At 43.9% G+C, this 26,348-nt stretch overlaps 1 protein-coding gene across 6 annotated transcripts in view; it reads right to left on the bottom strand.

The window, feature by feature from the left end:
• The window catches only part of BRD4 (bromodomain containing 4), a 1,320,550-nt gene that overhangs the window by 514,632 nt on the left and 779,570 nt on the right, over positions 1–26,348 (bottom strand). For all 6 annotated transcript variants that reach the window (XM_086960824.1, XM_086960816.1, XM_086960841.1 and 3 more), the window contains one exon: positions 10,285–10,491. In XM_086960824.1, coding sequence (XP_086816950.1) covers positions 10,285–10,491 — 207 coding nt within the window. The remainder of the gene's footprint in view (positions 1–10,284; positions 10,492–26,348) is intronic.

Raw genomic sequence — 26,348 nt, 5'->3', positions numbered from 1 at the left:
TGGGCATAGACCCAGTGGTCTCCCAGGGTCGGAAAGGTACAGTTGTTGCACCCTCAGCGGCACAGGGGCAGCCGGGTGCAGAGAGAGTATGCCCAATGCAATCCTATGGAGGGTAGGGGGCCTTTGGTTGGTGGCTGCAAGCAAGCAGGCCACGCGGCTGTGGGAGCTGGGTTCCTGGTCCCTTACTCAGGGCAAGTGGGGAAGTAAAGTAGTGTAGTAGTTGCAATTCCAGCGGCACTCGGGCGGCTGGGGGCAGGGTGCTTTTGAGCTGTTGGGCGCTCAATGTTATCCAATGGGAAAGTTAAAAAGTGAACAAAGTCTGCAGGCTCGGGCACGGTGATTCTTCAGGTGTGATTACCACTTCGAGAGGTAAGTTGGATCTTGGAGAAGAGGTAGGTACCCCAAACGAAGTCACAGGGGGCCTCGGGCACCGGGTGCAGAGGTGTCTTTTGGTGTCGGGAAATCTTACCCTCAGCTGGTCGCGGTTGGAGGGGTCCCTGTTACGGAGGCTGCAGGCGTTGTCTGGTTCGTCGAGGAAGATCTTTGGGCACTGGACTCTGGGTCACAGTCGCCGGTGGGATGGCCTCGTGGTCTTGGGTCACACAGGCACAGGCCGGGCTTGGCTGGTGCAGAGTGTGCTGGAATCGCGGTTCCTGGCTGGCACCAGGGGTATTGCTGTTTGAGCAGAACCACTGCTCGTGGGAGTCCCAGTCTTTTTAGAGGTTCAAGGCAGGCAGGTCCTCCGGGGTTTTCGAGGTTGCTGTCCACAGGAGACGCCAGAGTTTTGCAGAAGCAGGTTCAGAGATCAACAGGCCTTTAGGGTTCTGGGGCCAAGTCAGTCTTGTTAGCAGTTGCACGGCAGGTCTTCTTGTTTCTTGTTCTTCTTGCTGCAATCGGGATCTGAGGAAGGAAGGTTCAGGGCGCCCCTAAATACTAAATTTAGGGGTGCTACAGGTAGGGCAAGGGCAGGTACCAATGGGTCCCTGTCCTGGAGTGAGTACACCCCCTAGCCTGCTCCTCTCCTGTGGGAGGGAGGCAGGAGCCTATATCTGATTGGACAGGGCTCCCCATCCTCAAGATAGCCAGAGCCCGAGTCGTGCTTCACCTTGCCCCTTCCACCTGAGGGGTGGAGTTGGCATAGGCTGGCACACCCCCTTCCCTCACTTAGGGTTTCCCGCCGTTCTTCCCGCCAGAGCGGGGGTCAGAATTGGTGGGGGCCAGTTGCGGAGTACAGCAAGTGGCCTGGTGAAGCTCACAAAGTCGGCATGCCTTTGAAGCTTCCTCTACCCATCCTGGGGAAGGAGGCTTGGTACCTCGTCCCAGGGTGTGCATTGTTTCAGGTCCCCGAGAGTGGCAGGCTCCCGACCAAAGGGCTCAGAAATGTGTGGAGGTGGCAGCCTCGGTAGCCACGCTGTCAGGACACTGGAAGTTGGTTAGGTTTCAGGGGGCATCACTAAGATGTCCTCTGTTGTGCATTTTACATTAAATCCCACACTGGCATCAGTGCGGGTTAATGTGTGCAAGTTTGATATCAAACTTCTCAGTCTTCAGTGAAGCCATCATGGTTCTGTGGAGTTCGTAATGACAACCTCCCAACACAATATACTCTTAATGGCAACACTGCACTTACAGTGCCCAGGAATGGCCCTGGGTACTGTAGGGGCACAGGGTTCATGCACCTGTGCCCAAACCACTGGCATAGGGCACCCAGCTAGAGGGGCGATTGATGGATGCCAGGGCAGTGAGCTTGTGGGCATGGCACACAGGTATGTTTGTCATGTCGACTCTTTGTTTAGTTCTGCACCTAGACACTCATCCTGCAAAGGCAGGGTGTGGGTGTCAGGGTACAGCGCCCCTAAGGGTGGCACAATCAGTGCTGCAGCCCTTAGGGGTCTTCTCTGGTTACCATGCCCTGGGTACCTAGGGTAACATTTGCTAGGGGCTGACAGGTAGCCAGAGATGCCAATTGGGTTTCAGTTTCAACATCGTTTTAGGGAAGGGACACAGGCCCTGGGCACCTGGTTGGCAGGAGACCAGGGCCCACTCAGTCAAAGTACATCAACAATTTAGCAAAACATGGGTGCATACCATGCAAGAAAGATGACAATTTCTCACAGGCACCTCTACCAAATCTGCATACGGAACCATGGCACTGCTGCAATTGGCAAAGTGGAGCAGACAGGCCCAGAGAGCATGCTGTTCGCTCTGCTCTCTTTAAAATGCTCTAGAGTGGAATTGCTTTGTCCCCAAACAGGAGAGTCCTGTAGGGGGATTGGACATCGACTGAGAATACAGTCGGTCACAGCCACACATGGTGGCGAATGGCAACACTAGTGCCAATGACCTGCCCAATATAATCAGTTGTGTCCAAACCACAACGAATCTAGAACTTAGTTGCATCACAACTGCCTTGAATCGCCTGAGCAAGAACAGGTCGGAGATCTAAAGGCACATCAGGGGGGGGAAATACAGTGGGGGGAATTTCTCATTGGTGTGGTTATAGCATCCAACTAGAAGCTGCCAGGTTTTTCCACCCACTGAGATGCCCTCTTGAGGGGGGGGGGGGGGGGGGGGGGGGGTGGAAGAAGTAGAGAATGTGTTGGGGTTAGACCAGCTCGTCCTGAATGGTCCTGCAAAAGAAAAGCAGGGTTACCTGAAGATTGGTGCTGGCACCTTGCAATTAGTTCACTGGGGGGCCAGAAAAAAGTGTGTCCTAAGCTCCCTATAAGGTATCTGTCAGTTCTTTATTAAATAGAAGAAAGGCCTCAGAAGAAGTTTTGTCCACTGGAGGATTTTGTAATACATTGGTCTTAACCGCCAAGGTGGGGAACTGCAGGTAAAGTACTTTGGTTGCCCTAAGCATTTCCATGATGTAGGAAGCACATTTCTCTGTAGCTGGTTCAGCTGATGAGTAGGTCTGTCTCCAGGAGGTATGGAGACCACTAGCTTTAAGTCATTGTACCAATTACTATTCTGGTAGGGTTGAGCGAACTCATCACCCGGTTCATATTCGTTGTCGGAGTCAGTACCTAAAAGGGAATGCAGTGTGTGTATATTTTCACTTGTGGAGGTGGTATTTCAAGTGGGCGAAGTGGCACCTCGTATTGGGCCAAAATTTGGTGAAACTGGACCGATGTGGATTTGGCATCAGAGAGAACTATTGGGCCTCCTCCTCTGTCGTCGATTGAGTCTGCGTTGGTTTCGAATTACCAAGGGCCGGCGTAGTTTGTGGTGCCTAAAGCAGGTTCGGGACTGAATCCGGTGGAAAGAAAGACTCCCAGCATCCAACTGGTGCCAAGGTCAAACCCTCTGGCAGTAGTCCAGATGGAGGACCTCTCTGCTCCTTGGGTGCTGAAGGTGTACCAGAGGGAGTCACGTAGGGACTCTAAGCATAGCTGCACTGAACTCTTCGATATGATGAGGCATGGCTGTTGGCTCTGAAAACTCTGCCTGTGCGAGAAACAGCTGCAGGATCGACTCCAAAGTCGGCCAACTTCAGGAGCTAGTGACTCCGCCCCAGGCTCAGGCAATTACAAGAGGCATGAGAGGGCAGAATTCCGCTTCGATTTTGTGTGCTTCTTTTTCAACTTAGCTGACAATATGGAGAAGTGTGGCTCAATGGTTAGAGCGGCAGACCCTGATGCAGAAGTCTAGCTCGGGACCAGGGTTCAATTCCCCGCCTCGGCGGGTCTTGGGCTCAAAAATTCCACAGACCTCATAATTCTTGCCTCGGTGCCTATTCCAATCATGGAGTCCCACTCTGCAACTCTGGGCAATAGCTTGCTTAATCTCCACAACGGCCCCCACAACGCTAAGGATGCCTGGCCTCCACCTTGGGGGTGCCCAGGAGTGGACGCCTCACAGGGAAAGCCAGGATGGGTTCCACAGCGGTATTCGTACAAGCGCCTTGAGACCCTTGCGGTGAGTAGTGCGCTATACAAGTATCAATTTACAATTTACAACAAAGACTGGCTTTTAAAGCGGCTTCGTAGACTTCAGAAATGATACCAGACTGAATTTTTAATACAGACCGCAACTCAGAGCGCTACCAGCGAGGAGCCTTTGTACATGGCGATGTAAAGCCTCGAGGACCCGGATTGCCTTTGGGTTAATCGATGACCAGCCGCTGCACGCCTTGGAGTCGTGGATCGCCTTCAGATATCAAAGGCATATCTGGTGGGGCTCTGTCACAGACATTTGTTTGGGTTCCAGAATAGCGAGCTACTTACGCTTCAAAACCCCATCAAGGGTAGCAAGCGCCATATAAATACAAAGCTCTTTCCCTCTTCTATTCTGCCACCTACCTTTCTCTACCCAAATAACTGAATAACATATCCACCACTGAAATTACTTCATATTTCACCATATTAATTCACCACTAAACCTTTATGGGCTTCCTGAATAGCATGTGTCAACAAGCGCTATATAAATACAAACCTTTTTCCTGCTATATCCTTCTGCTATCATTCCAAATAACTGACTAACCTATCCACCACTTAAAATGTACTTGCATGTTTCACTATACTAATTCAACACTAATCCTCTATGGGTCCTGGAGTAGAGAACTACTTGCCAAAAAATAGCTTCGAATCCTCGTCAGGGGTAGTAAGAAAATATATAAATGCAATTACAATTACAGGGCTTAAACATGTGTTTTTGTGGGTGACATCCATTGAACACTGGGGGGGAAAAACTGAGGTCAATGTCTCAGACGCAAAGAAAGCTCTGGGTCCCCGTCTGGTGACATGAAAAGAAAGGAACCAACATCAGTGTGCAGTGGTGGTACCTGTATGGGATCCGCATACCATTCCCTTAGCGAAACAGTGTCAGTGCTGACCTGTATGCCATGGCAAGGTACTGCTGAAAATTTTGGAGCGATCCATTCTGACAAAAGGTGCGCACTCTGCGGCTAAAGCTCAATCCTTTTGCCCCCCCTTTCGGTGGGTGCACTGGTCTTTTCTGACAGAGGTCACAATCACAGAACCAAATTTCGGGTTAGTTTTTAGGAATTCAAAACCTTCTTTTGGAGGTTTGTATTTCTTTTGAAGTCTTGGAGTGATTATTTAAACAGTGGCTGGCAATACAATCTTGACTTCACAAATTTCCAGACATCTGGTACCAAACAAAGAAGAAACCTTGGAAAAGCTCTTGGTGGGAGAGTTTCCAGACTGATACACCTATTTTCGAGGTGTCTGTAATGGGATGCTCAGTTTATTTGCCTCTCTTGCTAGGACATCATGGAATGTTACGTTATCCACAGGTGAGATCCTGTAGGGAAATACATTAGTTACTTACATGTAACTCCAGTTCCCATCCCTGAAATCTTTTTTATATATTCACATGCTTGAATCATTCCCAGTCAGGCTGGGAATCCCCAGTCCATATTTATAATAATTAATAAAAAAATTAATCATACTCCCCCCTGAAGCCACCATACACAATGAGCCGCTGACTGGGGAGGAGTGAAGGTTGCATGTGATTGTATAAAACATATCAATGTGGAGATTTGGAGTTACAGGTAAGTAACTCATGTCTTCTCCAACATGGGATCCTTTATATATTCACATGCTTGAATTAGAAAAGCAAGCAGCACACATTATAACATACAAAAAAGTAGGAAGCAGACTAATTTTTAAATAAACAGGTTTCTCAGGACTGTCTATACCAATGCTGTGTGAAGGTATGTCTGCTCCTCCAGTTGGCTGCACAGCAGAAGCCCCTCAAAGGTACCCCAGTTAAAGCCATGTCCCTGGCGAAGATGCTTTCCTTTGCATGATAGAAAACAATACCAGCTGATGGCCAACGAGCAATCCCAGTTTGGACTGGGCTTGACCCTTTCATGTTTGTTCAAACCACACAAATAGCTCTTGTCTGGTCTATATGAAATTTGAGGCATCTACGCGAGTTCCGAGAATTCAATGATCTTTTTTGCTAATGAAGATGGGTTTGGAAAGAAGAATCTAAGAATAATAGGCTCATTTAGGTGAAAGTAAGAAAGAACCTTTGGAATGAAATTAGGGTTGGTTCAAAGAATTAGCTTGTCCTTAATAAACTGGAGAAAAGGATCTCAGATGGTGGATGCTTAAAACTCTCCCACTATCCTAGCAGATGTCAGAGCCAGGAATAATCCTGTTTTCCAAGAGACAAATCTCAAGTCTTCCCTATGTATAGGCTCAAAATGAGGTAACATTAGCTGACCAAGGACTGCATTAAGTTCCCATGGTACTGTAGGATGTCGTAGAGGTGGAACTGCTCTGAAGAGTCCTTTCATAAACTGTTTAGTGATTCTTTACGAAAACAGAGTAGGCGTTGATGTTTCAGTTCCCCTAGCTCTTGAAGTTGCAGCAAGATGGGCGCTGACTGAAGAATATTTGAGTCCACTTTTGGCTTAATTTATCAAATAAGGGAGGATTTGAATAGGTTTTACTTGAAGTGGATGATGACCATTATTTCTGTACTAGGCACAGAAATGCTTCCGTTTAGCATTGCAAGTCTTATATGTCGTTGGGGCTCTAGCCTGCGCCAGAATATCTTTACATTTTTGTGGAAGATCTAAATGGTCAAATTCTAAGTGATCAGCAACCATGCGGTCAAATTCAACGACTTGGGATTGTGGTGGAGAATCTCTCTGTGACATTGGGAAATATCCTGGGATGTACCTTCAGAGGAATGGGTAGACATACCGAAAGCTGTAGTAGCTTGAAGTCTCAATATTGACGAGGCCATGGCGAAGCAATAAGGATCATAGTACAAGGATCTATTCTTGCCTATGTAAACATTGTGGGGGATCTAGGGAAAAGGAGTAAAGGTGTAAGCAAACATTCACCCCCAGTCACAGATCTGGGCATAAATCAATAGTATTTTTGCTCGTCATGCCATTCCAGTTTGGACTCCGTCATATGCAAATCAGTCTTGACCGTGCTCCCCATGGGCACAGTCCAGGTGAATGTTTGACAATGTTCAGCATACCCTGTTGTGTTTCTATAGTCGCTCTAAGAGGGAAGGGTATGCCCATGCATGAATGGGTCCTGTGCTAGCTATGCCACTGGATTCATGCTAGTCTGGCTGATGAGGTGATACCCAGAAACCAGTCCGAGGATGCTTATTTTGCAGCCAAGGGAGGATCTGGCCTGGCAGATAGGGCTGGACTGTTTCCATGGGGAGTAGGGTCAAGGCTGATTTGTATATGGCTGGGTCCACACTGGGGTGGCATGGTGAGCAAGTAAATAATGAATTTAACACAGATATGTGACTGGGGTGAATGTTTGACAATGTTCAACATCCCGACCACATTCTTTGTGTTGCAATATATAAAAGGTCCAATGTTGGAGAAGCAGCAACTAAAATTGGGGTGTGAGAGACTTAAAACCAGTCACTAGATTATAAACATTGCCTAGAGGTCAACAGAGATCCTCTTCTCCGTCTCTCTGGAGTATGAGGGGATCTTTGGTGGTGAAGCTGGAGTCTCCTGCAGTGTTGGCGATGCAGGAGTCTTAAGAGAACAAGGTCTACTTCCTAATGGTGACACTGATGCCTGCCTTAATGGCATTTCTGGTTTTGGAACAGGTACTGTTAATTCCGGTAAAAGAACTGAATGAGGTTGCAGATTAGTCCGGTTGAGGGGGGTCAAAAGAGTTTATAGTGGGTCCTCTAATGGTATCACATAACGAGGTACACCAAGCAACTGTGGTATCTCTACTTCAGAATGTCTGAGGCTCTTTTTAGGAGCAGATGTAAATGGAGAAACTGAGAATCCCGTATTTGAGCATCACAGAACTAGAGAATGGATTGTAGATGCCTAGTGGATTATGTGATAGGAAGGCATAAATGAAGTAGACCAAATCAGAGTATCCTGACACAGATGGGGATGATCTTAATTGATACAGTGTCTCGTCAGTGATGATACATCCCTCGACGACAAACATGTTGGCATTGAGGCTTTCAATGTCAAGATCTTCTACACCAACTGGGAATGATGTGGGATGATGTTTCCGGTCAGCTATCTTTCTCTTTTCCGGAGATCTTTCTCTAGGGAAGTCTTTTTGATTTCTAGCATCATGTGGGAGGGATAAAGAGATTTGTCTCGATGACTTATCAGCCTTCTTTCTTACTTTTTTTTCTTTCACGTTGTATCCTGAACCTTCCCACTGAGCCTGATGCCACCTCAGTTTAAATTTCTTTTTAGACATTTTTTGCAGAACTCATTGTTTAGTTGAATAAGATGAAAAACCCACATACAGAGTATATGGGTATGAGTAAAGCAATCTTGAGCACTCCAACAGCAGTCAATAGTCAGTCCCTTTAAATTCAATCTTATGTTCTTTATTCATAAGTCAACGATGAGCGGATCCTGTATTTTTTTAGCACACACTAGCCAACACACTGGACCTTACTATTTCATTGGACTTCATCAGAGCAACGACAGTAATTACTATAAAGTTCAATCATACAGCAAGGTGATTCATATAATTTCTCCACCATAGTACCCGTGGCTGAAACAATAGTATGTGCTCAAGTTCATCTTGTAAAAGACAAAGTAAGAACTGGAAATTCCAATGAAGATATATGGGGAGAGAAACATTCCAAATATATGACAAAGTTAATCCAATTACAACCATTAGTGAAGTAAACTATAACGTTCATTCTGATAAAACAATATGATTTGACACACAAACAATTGGCACTTATCAAAACGAGTCATGAAAGAATAATGTGAATATAAAAGAAAAAGAACCCTCAAATAAACCATTAAAAGTGAATAGAGGCAGCAACTCCTCAAGCCAGAGCTCACCTGAGGATATAAGTGTTTCACCAATCATATACCCAATGTTCAAACAAGCTCAAATGTATAGACATTGCAAAATATGGATTATATCTATTGATAGTAATCCAACTCAACATACAAAATACTCATTTGATGACATACCATGATTGCAAAACACATGCCTAAAGTACCTAAAAGCAAGTAATATCAACACTGTAAGGGTTGTCTAGATCTCGGAACAATCAAAATAAGAACACAATATAAAGAAAAATATACAGCTTAAAATCGCTGCAATATGGCACTGTCCTAGAACGCTATAGGATTAGCATGATAGTCCTCTTACTAATCAAGGGTTTAAAACACGTACCAACATGGAGGTCTCCTAGAACTCCAATATGGTCCTCCTGGTATTAAGTCTGGAGTACTCTTGTGTCCGATAAGATACTTTTAGTCCTTCAGGGGACTTGTAGGTAATTTCATGTTGTTGACGAAGGGATTTTTACTCATACATATATATATCCCTATATATAATTTGTACTTTCTGTAGTGTTTATAGACTGCTGGTGTCTCAAAACAATTACCTTTCAGGTAATATAAAGAGCGTTCCATTATTACAGATACAGAATATTTTTGGTGATAGTTTGCCTCTACGAAGTGACTTGTCTTCTGCTACATGGTCAAAACGGTATTTAAGTTACTACGTACGGCTAGTTGTTTCTGTCCTCAGTTCCTTTAAACACATACAACTATCAGATGGATAACCATTAGAGTGTTGATGTTACTTGCTATTATTCAGGCATGTCTTTTGTAATTATGGTCACATGAGCAAGTTGTAATAATGAGAGAAATGTCCTCATATTCTGACATAGTCCCTGGCACAGCACAATGTGCATACCTTATATATGGTACCTCCCAATGCTTATGGGGCAATCCATGCTACTCACCAAGGTTCATGCCAGGATGCTCTAGACTCATTATGAGGCACTCCATGTATACACCCAAACCACAGTGCTCTATATCCATTTGCCAGCCCATTGCACTCAAGAAAAACTTCCAAGATTCTTTATCCATTCCCCAGATCATATACTCTACAATCAGCTACAGGATTGTTCTAAAACCCAAACAATGACATCTTGACAAATTTGTGCATTATGGGTACAGTGCAACTAGTCCAAAATAGACTATGGTATTTCTTTGCTCATACTCCAGGCAGATCATGGTACTTTAGTCCTATTCCTTCAGACAGACATTATACTCTACACCCAGACCTATTCCCAAAACCATGAAACAAACTGTCCATTCTGTTCAACATATTTTATTCTAGTCTCTTTCCACACTGCTCAAACATGAAAGTCTTAGTAAAATACCCTTTTCTCGTAACCTTAGTTGTCAACATTACCCTTACCCAGGACCATGATGCTGGCCAGGAGGAATGCCTAGACCATGGTAATCCCATGCTCCTGGTTGAGGAAATACATTAACTGAGGGAACGGAGTCCTCTACTTCTATGAACAACTCACCTGTTCCTGAAGCTCAGCTAGCCGCTGAGCTCGCTCCTCTTCCGAATTGTCTGAGGAGTCGTCACTCTCTGAGGAGCTATCACTACTTGTGTCACTGGACGTTGGAGGGGGAGGTTTGCTGGGTGGCAGGACAACTGGGGAAGGGGATGGAACAGCTGGTTCTTCCGGTTCATCTGGCATCTTAGCGTAACGCATCTCAAAAACATCCTGAAGAGACCAAGAAAATTAAAAGGAGGTTTGTGATAGAAGTAAATGTCCATCAAAACCACAAAATGCCTAACATTAGCATTTACTAAGTGAAAACACCCAGCTTAAATGCACAGCATAACGACCAAATACGCATCCTCCCATAACGATTTGAAAAGTATTATAAAAAATAAAATAGAACAAATAATAATGAGAAATGTAGCCCAAAATAAGAAAACTAATGGAATGGTTCTCTGAGGGGAGTTTCCTCACCCAATACCAAAGCACAGGAGTAATGTGGTGCAACTGGAATTTTTAAAAATCCACCACAAAACTGAAGTTTAGACATTCCAGATATTCTCTATTGGGGGCGCTACACCTGTGGCAACTGCCTTAATGAGCAGGCAGTGGACTTCGGTTCAGAGGTTGATGCAGCCATAATTTTTTTACTCCTTTTTTTTTTTTTAATATTTTTATTGGTTTTTTTCCCCCATTTTCATATGGGTACATAGTACATCAAAGAAAAAATATACATACAGGTTATTAGAGATTAACATCCAAATCACTAACAGAATTCAAGCATTACAATAAAAACCCAGATAGTAGTAACGTAAAATACTATAAGATCCAGATTTAGGTAGTCCACACTTGTGTACAATTTGTAAACTTAAACATTCATACTATAATCCCTTATAGTTTCATTTAGACATAAAGACCTAAATAAATCATATATCTTCTTTCAGCTCTGTCATACAAATAAATCAGTCAGTAATTCGTAGGTTTAATAATTCCTACCCTGGATCTATATCTCTCCATCTTTGTATAGGATCCCATATTTCCTTACCAATTTTCTTACTATTTGCCCCTTTCCTAGCATAAATTGCTTTTTCAAGATTGTATATATTCAAGAGCTTCATTAACCATTGGTGGAATGTGGGCGGTACGCGATCCAAGCAAGCTGAGGTAATACACAATCTCAAGACGGCCATAGCTACAAATATAAAATATTCATAAGCTGCACTGGAAGCATTTTGATTCATTCCAAGCATCACCACTGCTGGAGTAATTATGATTTCTATCCTCAATGTATTATTAAGAAATGTTTCTATTCCATCCAAGGTGGTTTTCAAATGAGTACAGCTCGCAAGCATATGGGTAAGGTCAGCCTCATCACTATCACACCTTGGACACGTAATCCCATTTGTGCCACCCCACTGTGCTATCCTGGCTGGCGTATGATATAAGCAGTAAAGAGTCTTATAATGTTGGGCTTGCAGTGGTGCTGAACATAGGAGTCTCTGACCTAATTCCAGTGATCTATGAAAGCAGCTCTTATCAACTCCCAGTTTATGTATCCATTTATTCTCATATTTAATCAGATCATCAGCTTGATGTTCTATCAGCTCTGAGTAAAATCTCTTATTGAACCCTCTGTTCCATTCTCTATAATATCCATAATGTGATTTGAACTAAATCCCTCCACCCCTCCAGTTTTTGTCCTGATAAAGCTTCTTATTTGCAGATACTTAAAAAAATGTGTTGTGTCCAATCCATATATTGCCTGTAATTCACCAAATTGCATTACCCCCTGTGCTCCCATAATATCCCCCACCTTTATGATCCCGTGACTTAGCCATTCATTAAAAACCACTCCTGCAAATATTTCATCAGGTAAATTGGGATTCCCTCTAAACCTAGTGTAGGCATTGTACCTTCCTAATCCAAATTTTTTAGCGAATGACGTCCATATTCTATGCGCTGCTATAATTGTTCTAAATTTAGTCCTCTTAAAATAGCCATGATCAGTACTTTTCAACAGAAGGTTTTCAGCCTGTTCTCCCAGAGCCAATGTATATATTGCTAAGGTTCCTAGCTGGTTTTGTCCTTCTTTTTATGCCCCTCCTAATAGTCCTGCCATCCATTGCAAAGATGCCGCCCAGTAATATACTTTTAAGTCTGGCAGGGCCCATCCTCCACGCTCCCTAGGCAAAGCCATAAATCTTAATGCCCTTCGGGTCTTTCCATGGGCCCAAACAAATCTGTTTATCATATGTTCCAGTGTTTTAAACCATTTTGGTTCAAATAATAGAGGTATAGCTCGGAATATATACAAGAACTTTGGTAAAAAAATCATTTTAATTATATTTGTTCGCCCAACTATTGAGAAATGTATGTTATGCAGCCTGTCTAATTCCTTTTTCGCTTTGCTTATTATAGGTGCAATATTTAACTCCACCAATTTATCTAGCTCTGCTGTGATTTTTACCCCTAAATAAACTCCACTTTCTACCACCCTATTATCTAGACAATGTGTTTTACAGTTTTTAATAATCTGTGCTTTACTAGTATTGAGAGCATAACCAGACACTTCTCCAAACCGTTGGGCTTCAGTCTCTACGATTGCCATTGCTTCAGTGGGTTTAGTAGTCACAATTACCACGTCATCCGCGTAGGCCAAGATTTTACATTGAGTTCCATAGGTCTCTACTGGACAGATATTATTATTTAGTTCTAGACAGCGTATATAGGGATCCATATATAAAGCGAATAGGAGAGGGGAACAAGGGCAACCCTGCCGCGTCCCCCTTTTTATTTTAAATGGGAGTGTATACCCTGCATTTACTCGAATGCGAGCAGTTGGATTCTCATACAACACTTGAATTGCTTTCACCATCCCTTCTCCAAAACCCAACCTCCTCAATATAAACCATAAAAAGTCCCTGGAGACCCGATCGAAAGCCTTCTCAGCATCCAATAGCATAATTGCCATCGGGTCTCCTGATACCTCTGCAACATCAAGAAGGGTAATCACTTTTCGAATATGGTGAATAGTGCCTCTCCCTGGTATGAACCCGTGTTGATTAATGCTGACAAGTCTGTTGATTACTTTTGCTATTCTAAGCGCTAACGCTTTTGAATATATTTTTGTGTCCGCATTCATTAATGTTATGGGTCTATATGATCCAGGTTGTTCAGTTGGCTTATCCTTCTTCAAAATTATTACGATATCGGCACCTGCCCAACTTTTCGGGATAGATGTCCCCCCCCTGCGCCTGCTGTAGTGTATGTGTAAAATCCTGTTTAATTGTGTCCCAAAAAATCTTAAAAAATTCAACTGGTATCTGATCAGGACCAGCAGCCTTCCCTGATGGCAAGCTAGACAAGGCAATAAAAATTTCTTCTGGAGTCAAAGGGTCCTCTAATCCTTTTACCTCATTCTCCATTAGCTTTGTTACTGGCACTTCTTTAAGGTAATCACCTATCCTAGAAATATCAATTTGTGTTTCTTGATTATATAATGAGGTATAGTATTTTCTAAATACTTCTCTTATACCCTCTGTTTCTGAGATTACTCTTCCAGCTTCATCCTGTACTCCCCGCACTTGCGCTATAGATGCATTCTGCCTAGTCCTTATAGCTAAGGTGCGCCCCACAGATTCATTAAACTCGTAGCATCTCTCTCTATTCGCTAAGTATATTTTAGCAGCTTTGTTGGCTACGCTCTCCTGTGCCTCCATCTTTGCCTTAGCTATTTTTATTAATACCTGATCAAGAGGGGCCCCCCTTGTAACAGTATCTGTTAACTCATCCTCTGCTTCTATTACCCTTTTAGTAAGTTCCTCCTCTTTTTGTCTTTCTTTTCTCCTACTCGCGGCACTGTAGCTTAGTGTCTCCCCCCGAATGGCTGCCTTGAATGCATCCCAGACATTCCCAACTTCCGTGCTGCCTCTGTTGATATTTAAAAACTCAATGATCCACTCTTTCATATGAGCTACATATGTCTCATCCTTCAACAGTCCCCTCTCAAATGTCCAAGTACGCTCCTGTCTATTACTACCAAGATTTAGTGTTAAAACTAGAGGGTTATGATCAGACATAATTCGTGGCAACTTTTCAATTTTCACTTTTGACTGAAGAGAGTTTGATACCAGAAAGTAATCAAGCCTAGCACAAACCCTATGGGGTGCTGAATAATAAGTAAACCCCTGTTTGTCTGAATATATTGTCCCCCACAGATCTATCAATGCATTGTTCCTTACAAGGTTACATAGTGAAGACCAAACTCTCCTTTTTCTACCCTGATAACCCATATTAGATATCAAACCAAGCCCTCCTGCCCCATTAATATTTAAATCTCCAGCTAGGATTACAATTGGAGACCATGTGGGCAGTTCCAAGTCCAGAAAGTCAAAGATGTCCGGATCATCTTCTGTAGAGCCATAGACACACACTAGAGTAACCCACTCTTCTTTCATTTTAACCTCTATAATGACCCACCTCCCCCCTTGATCTTCCAGTTTTTTTCTTATAATAAGATCTTTGTTTGGACAAAATTGCCACCCCTCTGTTCCTTGCACCCTGTTTAGTATGGGCTATTACTTGATATCCCAGCTGGTCTAAGAGATAAGCCTGACCCCCCTCTATATGAGTTTCCTGTAGGCACACAAAATCCACATTTAGAGTTCGTAACCATATTGCCACTCGCTGCCTCTTAACCCGATCATTTAACCCACACACATTCACCGTGATTATACGTGTACCCATTAATGCACATCAGTTATCTGTCCCAACAAGTTACCATTTTTCCTACACCGTGTCTTATTAACACCTCTCGAAATTAAACTCCTCAACTCTTGTATTTTAGAAATTTCTTGAACTCTTTCCTGTATACATATATTCATACAAAAATCATCCAAGTGCCATGTACCTCTCCCCCACCCCCCTCCCCCCCCTCCCATCTTACAGGCAAATAGGTCAGTCCTGACCTATACGTGACAGCTGTCATCCCAGGCGTCAATCGCTACTCCCCCCCCCCCCCCCGCCCTCCTGCTCTGGTTACCATCTAGATCCTTATGCCATTCTACCATTTGCCATCTTATTTTCACACAAGGATTTTTTTTTTTTAAGCTTTTTAGTTTTTCCCCTCTATTTCAAGCATTGAAAAAGTACCTTTTATTAAGGTTTCTTTGTCCTGATTATTGCAACTGCCATATTATTTGCACCTTCTTTTCTTTTCTTAATCTCCTCGAGATATTCCTGCGCTTTTATCTCAGAGAAGAAGATTTTAGTTTGCCCCTTGTCTATTACCTTTAACCGAGATGGGAACATGAGATATGCTTCGCATCCCAGATTTTGGAAGGGAGTTATCAGTTTCCTCATACGCCACCTCCTTTCCACTGTGGTGTGACAAAAGTCGGGGCGGGCGAAAAAAGTTACACCATTATATGTTCGTCTTGCTTCTGGCTTTTTTAACTCCTTAATAAGAACCTTACCCACTAGGAAACATCTTGGCAGACCACATAATAACAATTTAACATAAAAAGGTTACCCTCGATATTCTCTACAACGGGCAATGGTTAAATGCCTTCGAATGGGTCTTCATTTCATATAACTAGGTTGATGGAAATACTATACAGTACCTGTAAAGCGGATGATCTGAATTCAGAATTATTCACAAAATACAAGTTTTGAGGAGGATAGCAAGTCCTCATGCTAGACTCTCTGGCACAGTGTCCATCCAGTTTCTCTGCAGTGCAAATACTGCAATTTGCTGAACACCCAACACTTGGTCGATTCCGCTATTTTTTTGCAACTGATGTGAAAATTAATCATATTCTTTAGGATTCTGAAATTAGCTCTTTTCACAAAGGAACAATTTTCTCAAAAATCGACCTATATTCAATTGATAGGTTGCTGACAGTGTAATACTGCCAAATTCAGCAGACCTCTGGTAAGGTGCAGATCAAAACAAAGGATAAAAATTTGAAATAAAGCTCTGGCGCCTTATGAGAGGCTATTGCAGACTGTAGTCAAAGGATGGAAGACTGGGATACTGAGTTACGTGAGCTAACTCACAAGGGAACTGACATGGTTCATCGTCTTACTTTATATCTCAAACCCAGTATGATGCTACATAGCTTTGATGTTTCGGCTTCGCATATATTCTTTGCAAAGAGATTGCAACATACAAAGACAGACAAAGAAAGAAAGCTACAAGGGCTTTCAGTTATTGTTGGACTGTCTCTGGCATTTAATATTGACATGATTGTGTTATTCCCCAACACAATGAGGGGCATTAAACATGTGAATCAATTAAAGAAACAACTGCTATAGAACTAGTAAAAGGTAAGTAACTTCTGCTTACTCACTGTACTAACTTCTCTACTCTTAACTATCTTGAAATGTTCTATCAGAAGTCACTTAACATAACATGTGTATTTGTAAAACACACATTCACCCTAGGGTATCTTGGCACTAAATAATAGATGTTTATTGTTACCCAACTCAATGGTACCTAAAGTCTGTATAACTTGTGACAAAGCTTATGAAAAACTCTGGAAGAGGCATGCAGACTATTAGCCCACAATGGTGAGCTTATCAGTCAGTCAGACAGAGATAAACATAAAAATACACAGACAATGTGCATAAACTCACTCGATTAGAATGAAATGACTAGGCCTACAAAGAAATTATTTATTCAATGCAACAGTGGATATAATATCCCACAGAATGAGCAGGGAGTAAGTGTCCACCCATTAAAATTCATAAAAGAGGACATGCGTCAGCATAAAACTGTAACTCTCAATGGCTGGAGGATAAGAGAAAGGTCACTTGGGTTAATACAGGATTATGGCTACACTTTAGGTGCAAATGATCCGTGCAGGTTACACTTCCCCTTATAAAGGATGTGCTGAGCACATTACATGGTCTAAAAGGACATGAAAGTGGCAACTCCTGTCATCAAACTAACCACTTTATACGTTACAGTGAGAAGAAAATGAAGGGGTGTATCAATCATAGGTGAAATAATGTATCCCATCCAATTTTGTAAAAAGAATAGTCATGGTAAAAAAAGCAATTTCAGTGTGCACTGAGCCAAGTCGTTTTTCGAATAAACGTGAAAGAAATTGCTTCAGTCAACTACCACACAGTACAAAATCATGAAAAAGATTCCCTTCTTAGAATGTCTGAGTGAATGTTAAAACGCTTTTAAAAAAAGCATAATTTTCAACAAGAAAGAATGTACGATATCCTAAACAGCAAATCATGACATACATCCTAAATGGTAAAGTTAATATATTCATACAGCAATTGCAAAATTCATTTAGAAATAAATTTATACATGTTTTGCAAAACCCAAAAGTCTAGAATTAGTTTTTTCAATGATTGAGGACAAAGGCAGTTCAGTCTCCAGTGGCACAATATAAAATCATGAAAGAGAGCCTTTTTAGGCAGCTGAATTGAGCTGTAAAGCATGCCTAGTGTTTTAAAAACATTCTCATGAAGCAAAGCACTAAAACCATCTTAGATATGTCAAAACATGACAGTCTCTAATTTACATGGTAAACTACAGTAGTACCAAATGGATATTTCATACAGAAATACATGTTTTGAGTCACCCATTAGGTGAATGCTGCTTAGAAACATATCTAAAAGCAATTCGCTATTGAGCGCAAAACTACAGCATGTCATGTGGTTCTTGTGCTCTAAAATAAGACTGATACTTTTTCAAACTGAATATTGGTGTGTGGTATTCAGGCAGGCTACTGAATTATGGGAATATCCAAAAGGACAATGTCCCAGTAGTGGCTAGGTGACATAATTAGTAATTCATTTTAGCCAAGTGTTTCACATTTGAGTCAGTCCATCTATTTGCACTCCTATATCATTTGTAGTTGTCAAATCTCCTAAAGGATTTTGGACAATTTGTTCATTTACTTGCCATTGTATTTCACTAGCAGTATATTTTCTGTGTACTGTAGAACTAATGGGGAGTTTGCAGTACAGCATCTGATCGTGCACTTATTTTGAAGTATGCATGTCTATTAGGCTGTTGGCCTAATACACGTTATCACATGGTCACACTAAGTATTCTATGAATTATACTTTTTTTGCTAATGAAAGGGGACTGATTCCCTCATGGACAAACATTTTAGCATTCTGTGTACAGGCATGTACTAAGAGCTCACATGAAGTGTTCAACAACAGGAGGGAGGCCACCTGAGATGTCAGGAATGTAGTACGTTACCCTGTACTACCCTGTATCTATTCGTAGCGTGTAGTGCTTGAGATGCTATGCAAACTCTTGCCATCTAGTGTTGGGCCCGATCTGTGCGATTGTTTTTCCTCGAGGAAGTCTTTTATGGTAGACGTTGCACAACGTATCTCCTCCTCCTCGAGTCAATGCACATGTTCAATTGCTCCTTTGTTAGAATGGAATGTTTCTTCCCTGCCATGAGAGAAGTGAGGTTATAGTCTGCTAGGTTAGCATTTGCTGTTGAACATATTTAAATTATTTGTGTATATTTGACACCATCTAATACCTGCCGGGGAGGCAGGGGGTTCATGTGAATCTGCAGCACCACAAGCTACGAAAAGATACATACAAGGTAAGTAACATACTCCATTCGTAATATGTGATGGTTGCAGATACACATGCTATGAAAAGACTGTAATCCAGTGCTCCTCTTGCTGAGGCTCTAGGTATCAGATGGTGTATTTACTCGACCTTATGTGCATATAAATATTTGTCCCACTAGAGCTTGTTGTCAGGCTTGTACATCCACACTATAGTGTTTTGTAAAAGTGTGTGGGATCGTCCATGTTGCCGCTTTATAAAAATCTGTTAGCTGTTTATTTCCCAAAAAGGCCACTGATGCGCCCTTTTTTCTTGTGAAATGAGACTGTGGAGTTGTGGGTAGCGTTCCTTTTGCTTTGATGTAGCAAATGTGTATGCATTTAACAGTCCATCTAGTGATTCCTGCTTTTGAGATGAAATGACCTTTTCTTGGGTTTGATAAATCTACAAATAGTTGTTTGTATTTAAATGTTTTAGTTCTTTCCACATAGTACATTAGGGCTCTTTTAACATACACTGTATGTAGTGCCCTTTCTGCAATTGGCTCTGGTTTCGGGAAGAAAACCAGTAAATCTAATGTCTGATTTAAGTAGAAAGGTGATATACTTTTGGCTGAAACTTAGGGTTTGTGTGTAGTAGAACTTTGACTTGGACAACTTGGAAATAATGTTCTTCAATAGTTTTTGAATGTATTTAGTTGACTCTAAGGGATATAATTAAAACAAGGAAAGCAACTTCCCATCTAAGAAACTGCAATTTGCATGTATGCATAGGTTCAAAAGGTGTGGACATTAATCTTGTTAACACATTGGTAAAGGTCGTGTACGTGGTGGAATTACTAGAGTCCCTCAATAAACGATTGTTTTATTACTGGTATGTGAAGAAGGGATTGAGGTCTTCTGTTTTACAGCAATTGCTGCTAAATGCAGTCTTATAGAAGTGTACACTAGATGTGATTTTTATTTTTTATTTTTTTTAAAACCTTTATTGTGCAGATGAAGGCATACATATACGGGCCTACAACCAGTCATGCCGGCCACGACACAGTATGAAAGCACATGAAACAATAATAAGATTTCCCGGCAGTCACCCAGCGTTGTACAAGCAAGCAATCAAATAGTAAAAGGGCTGAATATGACCGCTGGAAACAGGATTAAGGAAGGTTAATTTTATAATATAATAGGAAGTATAGCAGGATCAGTCGCAATTTTCGCCATTTAGGTTCCCTGGGCGTGCCACATATCCAACAGCACAACCGAAGGGCATCGATAAAAACAGGTAACAGCCGCGGTTTACAGGAATCAACTTATAGACACCCCAGTTCAGAACAGTCCCACCGTGGCCCATCACGCACCCGTCGACCACCTATACATGTGCTAGTACATAACAGAGGAACCAGAGCAGCAGCTTAGTTGTGTTCATCCTCTATACTAACCCAGGGAGAAAGAAAAAAGGAGGGGGAAGAAGGGAGGAAAAAATATCAGAGAAGGGAGAGAAAGAACGCTGCGCTACTGCACGCGCCCCACAGCGATAAGAGTGCGCAAGACTGGGAGATCCGCTATCGGGGTTAGGGTATGCAAGTCATAATATATGCGCAATCAATACCGTAGAAGCAAGCAAATCAACCCCGTCCCACCGGCCATCACACCATGGGATACACGCGCTGCCACAGTGTCCCAAATAAAGGGATACAATAGAGCCATAGAACTAAAAGAAAAACAAAGAAACCCCACTCCACCTGCCCCACCCTGCACCCCTGCAGAAGGCTACGGCCTACCCCCCCCCCAGCAGCGTGCCTGTCGCCCTATATAGAAACCCGAATTATAGAAAAGTAGAAAGTAAGAAAAAGAACAAAACAGAGGAGAAGGGGAAGAAGAACCAGTGGGAGAGGAGATCGGCAATCGAGTCTTTCGGCCCTCACCCCCCGCCTTCACACTCATGTAACCACATCCAAGCGGGAGCGACACAACCTCAAGTATTAGAAACATTCGAAGGAATCGGCCATATTGGCACGGCTGCGGGTAGTCCTCATCTACATTCGCTAACCAGTAGTCCCCCGGGTCCAGACCGGCTCACCCCTGTCCACTCCTGACCATGGCTATCATGCGCAGTAGTATAGTAGGTAGCAAATAGTTCAAGGTGAAGTGAACACAGGATCGGAACAAAGCAGGCAAGGGGTGTAAACCAGAGGACCACGGTATCAAACGGCAGAGTATGCAATGGTTGCGGCAGTCTAGTCTTTCCAATAGCAACATCAGGAGCAGCAAGCAATATGGGTGTAGTTTTGCCGCCCAAGAAAGCGAGGTCTCCCCCGCAAGGTAACAGCGGGGCCACACCAAAGCAGTTCGAGTCGAGCATTCACCTCGCTCCCCAGTCATTCGGGCAGGAACGGGCCCAGGCGTGGGGCCCACGCCCGCACCCGCCACAATCAAAGCTACCTGGAGATTCGGGGCCGCAGGCGTACAGTCCTTCAGATGCACAGCAGCAGCATTCCTCGCAGCAGCCGAGGGAGGCGAAGAAGCACACAATCGAAATCGAGCCGCGTCCATGAGGGACGGCCCAACAAACATGGCTGCTGATCGATTATCATTCACACCGGAGCCGGAGACCATGGCCTCACGTAAAGACTGCAGGGCGCCAAGGATATCACCAATCGTGGGCTCATGATCACGGAACACGGCCATCGTGCACTCCAGCGGCCCAGGTTCGTCGCTCCGAGTAGATCTGTGACTCAGGGCACTGGTCGCCATCTTGTAAATTCAGCCGCGCCTCTCCGTGCCTCAACTTCTGGAGTGGGCTCTCAAGCAAGGCCCACTGCTAAAGTCCCCTCGAGCCACGGAAATGGCAACCTTGGTGCAGAAAGGAGGGCCACCAAAAACGGGGACCGCCAGCGGCACCGTCCAACGGGCGCCGCCCGCCGAATCCGGGCGAAGGGCTTCAAGATGGCCGGACAGGGCAGCAAAGGGGGGGCAAACCTCCTGCACGGTCTACCCCCATCTGCGGCAGGCCGCGCCCTACCACAGGGCCTCCAGGCCGCCAGACCGGGCCCGGTCAGTCGCCACCGGTACAACCGCACAACGGCCTCTTCAGCTGACCCCTCCCCTCCAACAAGGGCCGCCGCCGACACCCTCACTCCGGCTGGCCGTCACAGGCAAGTCCCCGGTCTGCACGCCGCGGAGGCCCCGGACCAAGCAAGGGCATAACTCCAGATCTGCAGCACACAGGAGCCCCCGGGACAAACGGTGAGTGCGAGCATTGTTTCATCTCTCCATTTCTTGTCGAGTGCGTCGTCTCGGAACAGGATGAAGATCAGGATATGCGTTTAGGCAGAAAGGTTGGCGGAGCCGAGCTACAGTGCGGCCATCACGGTCGCGAGCTTGGCTCCTCCCCCCACTAGATGTGATTTTTGAAGAAGTAACAAGTAACATACGAGTTGTTGTTTAGATGGAGAGCAAGGGATAATATTGTTTGCAGCGCAATATTGGACAAAGTGTTTCCATTTTCCTGCATAACACACCCTGGTGGTTAGTCTTCTGGCTTCCTTCAGAACATCCATACATTCTGGTGGTAATTGTAAGTACCTAAATTCTACCTCAGGAGCCAGATTGAAGGTTGAGTTGTACATTCAGGTGCCTGACTCTGCGCTTGCAGTGAGTCAGAGGACCTGGATTGTGAGAGAAGCTTCTCGTGATGTACTAGGGACAGCTCCAGCAGTGCTATGAACCATGGTTGGAATACCCATATTGGAGCTATGATTATCATTCTTACTGATGTTTGTATGAGTGTCCTGACCAGATAAGGAATGAGTGAGAGGTGGAAAATCATATGCAAATATCCCTGACCAGTTCATCCATAGAGCATTGCCTGTGGACGTGGGTACCTGGTTGCAAGGTTTTGGTATTTTGCATTTTCTGCCTTGGTGAAGAGATCTATTGTTGGTGTCCCCCACCATTGGAAGTATGTCTGTACGACTTGAGTGTGGACTTGTTGTTGCATCCTGCTTAGTAGATCTGCTAGCAAGTTGTCCACCCCTGGTATGTATTATGGCAGGAGGTGGGTTTTGTGCCGGATGGCCCATTTACAACGAGTTGTACTAGTTGAGACAGCTGCAACGCAAGGGTCCCTCCCTTTTTCTGGATATAGTACATTGTAGTCACATTGTCTGTGCATAGAAAAACATTCCTCCTGGTTATGTTGGGTAGAAATGCCTTGAAATGTTGTTGTTGTGAAGACCAGTGACCCTGTACTCTCATGTCCTCCATGTCGGCACCCTAACCCATGAATGATGCATCTGTAGTAATCGTCACTTGTGGGATTGGGTCCTTGAAGGTTCTTCCTTTTTATGTACTCCACCACGGCCGTGCTTGATGGATATTGGGTGAAACCAACACTCGGCCCCCCTGTGACCATTGAGCTGCAAAGCGTTACTGTAGGGGAAGCCATCATAACTATGAGACTCATTACCATTTTCACTGAGAGGCAATGATGTGGCTGCAAAAAAGCCAGCTTGTTCTGGAGATTGAGGCCCTGTTGCGTATTAGGGTAAGCTTTCGCTGTGATTGAATTGAGTATGGCTTCCAGATAAGGATGTATTTGTATTTTGTTGCATTTACTGTAAATCCCAGTCTGTGTAAGTAGTTGATAGGGGTTGGGTGTCCTGTAGACAATTCTGTTTGCTCAAACAATCTCCCTTCTCAGACTTGCTTCTACTACAGCTACACAGTTTCTGAACATTCACGGGGCTGTTGTTACACCAAATGGTAGTACTCTGAACTGATAGTGATGTCCACTTACCACAAACCAGAGGTACTGGCGATGTGCCAGATGTATTGGTATATGAAAGAATGTGTCCTTCAGATCTAATGCTGTCATGACGTTGCCTTCCTGCAGTAGTCGTATCACATCCTGTAGTGTCACCAATTGAAAGTGTTCGGATAGCATGTGTTGATAGAGTGGGCGTTAAGTCCATTATAGGAGGCATCCTTTTTGGGTGTTAGAAAGTATAGGGAGTATACTCCTTTTCCTTGATTTTTGAATGGGACAGGTTATATGGCCTTTTTTCTAATAACGCTTTTACTTCTTTCAGTAGATGTAGATGATGAAGATTGATGGAGTGTTTTCTTGGTGGGATATTTGGTGGTAGAGTTTACAGCTCTAAGCAATATCCCTGACTGAAGATATCTAACACACACTGATCTGATGTTACTTCCAGCCACAACCGATGGAACTGTTGTAGCCTTTCCCCCGACATGTGATGTCTGAGGATGATTGGGAAGTTACTGTTTTGAGGTAGAGGATCCTTTTGTGGGTGCTCCTTTACCTTTGCCTCTTGTTTTAAAATCACCTCTGTAATATCCTTTCCCAGACTACTGATGATATTGCTGCTGCTATTGTTGGTAACTTGGGGTCTCTGGGGTATTATTCTTTGAAGCTCCTTCTCCTTGGTGCCTCCCCGCAAGGGCTAGTGTTTTTGCATAGGGTCTGCAAAGTTCCCATTCATTTAGCGGTCTCAGTGTCCTTTTTGATTTTCTCGAGTTGTGTGCCAACTTCTGAACAAACAAGATGCTCACCATCAAATGATATATTTAAAATGTGCAGTTACACTTCTTGTTTACACCCTGATATGCAAAGGCATGCATGCAACATGGCATCACCGAATAAATAATGCCGCTTGCAGCTGTGTCTGCACAATTAGAGCACATAGTATTGTTGTGTTAGATATTTGTGTTACTTCTGTAACCAGTTATTTTGCTTCCTTACATTACTCAGGGAGATGCTGCAAAGTTCTTCCATTTCATCCCATGGAGCTCTATTATAGCGTGAAGGAGGCCCATGGTATTTGCAATTTGACAGTAATTAGCATGTCCTGTTGCAACCCTTTTTCCTGTAGCATCATAGCGCTTATTTTCCTAGTTCGGAGGTGGAGCATCCTCAGTGCTTTGTAATGCTTCTCTTTTGTGCGCTGTAGTCACAACTATGGAGTCTGCAGTAGGGTGACTTCTGAGGTAGAGAGAAGAGAAGGTCTGAAGGTGAAGGCCTGCACTTCTTTCGATTCTGGGTCTAAGTACCCTTGATCTGACAGGGTCTTTTAAAATGTCTTTAGATACTTTCAGCATAGAGGCAATCATTTGTATCAACTGAATTGTGTGTTCCGTTCTGGAATATGTTTCTACCAGGAAATCTGTTTGCTCCTCTTTAGTCTGCATTACCAATTTGTGAAACTATCCTGTCCTTGGTGTCAAACTATGATTCAAGGAAACATCATCAGGTTGAGATGCTTTAGCTGGAATAGGCGGTTCTAAGTCAGAGTCTGAAAGGACCACATCATAGTCATCCCACAGTTCTGGGCTGTGTTGTCTGTCTCCTTGGGAGTCAGAGTAGTATGCCTCATGCTCAGGGCTGTCTCCTCCCTCCGCTTCCTGAGTGGGTGAAGGTGACCTTTATGTGTGGCAATAATGGTTGACTTAATGGCATTGTGTTTGTGGGCCTATGCCCTGTCGCCAATCTTTTTGGTAGTGGCTGTGGCATATCCAATCCTGACCTCTTGAAAGTGTCTGTATGACGCAGCTTCAGCATGATTTCATGAAGGCCTACAAATACATTGCCTTCTTCCTTTGCAATGTCTTTGACTGTTTCTCTGGTACAGTTGTTGTTGTTGCTGAGGAAGGTGTTTTGGGTGTTGTAGCCAAGGTTTTCTTTTGCGATGAAGAGTGACCATGGTCTTTGGCGGAGTCTAGCAGTGTTTTGATTCTGTATGGGTCGATACCCATCGCTTATTCGTCTCACACTGTTTGTCCGTTTCTAAAGCATGATGGTGTTTTGTTAGTGATAATGAATGTGCCAAGGTCGATGGGTGTTTCAACATCGATGTCGGCCTTGTGTCGGCTCTATGCTTCTCCTTAGGCTTTGACCCCCCATTTCCCCCCGATGGACAACGTTCTCGTCCTGTCTCGAGTCCAAGGCTCGATCTCTGTGTTGGCCAGAGCCCGAGGACTGTGGTGCACATGGCGCTGAGGGGGAGGTTTATGTAGCATCTTCTTTAAATGGGGTGGGTCAATTGTACTACTGGCCCTTTATGTAGTCTTCATTCAGGGCACCAACTCTGGCAGCGGGGCCTGGTACGTAGTGTCCTCCTACGACTTGCACATCCGACTCCTACCCCCCAATGGACTCATCGGAGGTGACTTACTGAGGGCTGGGGACGATGTACCCTTTTCCAGATGTGACATCGGCGTCTATATCTCAACCTCGCTGGTCAGTGGGCTTTTTCTGGTGAGAGCTCAGTCTCCGCTGCGATCTCCATCTTATGAGCCAGTCTGCGATCCCATCTGATTCTCAGTGTCTTTACTTTTTACATTTTTTTTTAACTTGCACGCAGCAAAGTCCTAATCTCTGTGGTTCGGTGACAGACGCATGTTGAGGACGTCATAAGTATCAGAGTAGACGAATTTCACCCCATACTATGGGCACTTTCTAAAAAGGCTGTCCTTTTTAGCCTCCATTACCCATAGATGAACAT

The sequence above is a fragment of the Lissotriton vulgaris genome, chromosome 1_1, assembly GCF_964263255.1.
Source record: "Lissotriton vulgaris chromosome 1_1, aLisVul1.2, whole genome shotgun sequence".
Taxonomy (NCBI): Eukaryota; Metazoa; Chordata; class Amphibia; order Caudata; family Salamandridae; genus Lissotriton; species Lissotriton vulgaris.
Note: the sequence above shows the minus strand (reverse complement) of the source record. Positions and strands in the feature narration are given on the sequence as shown.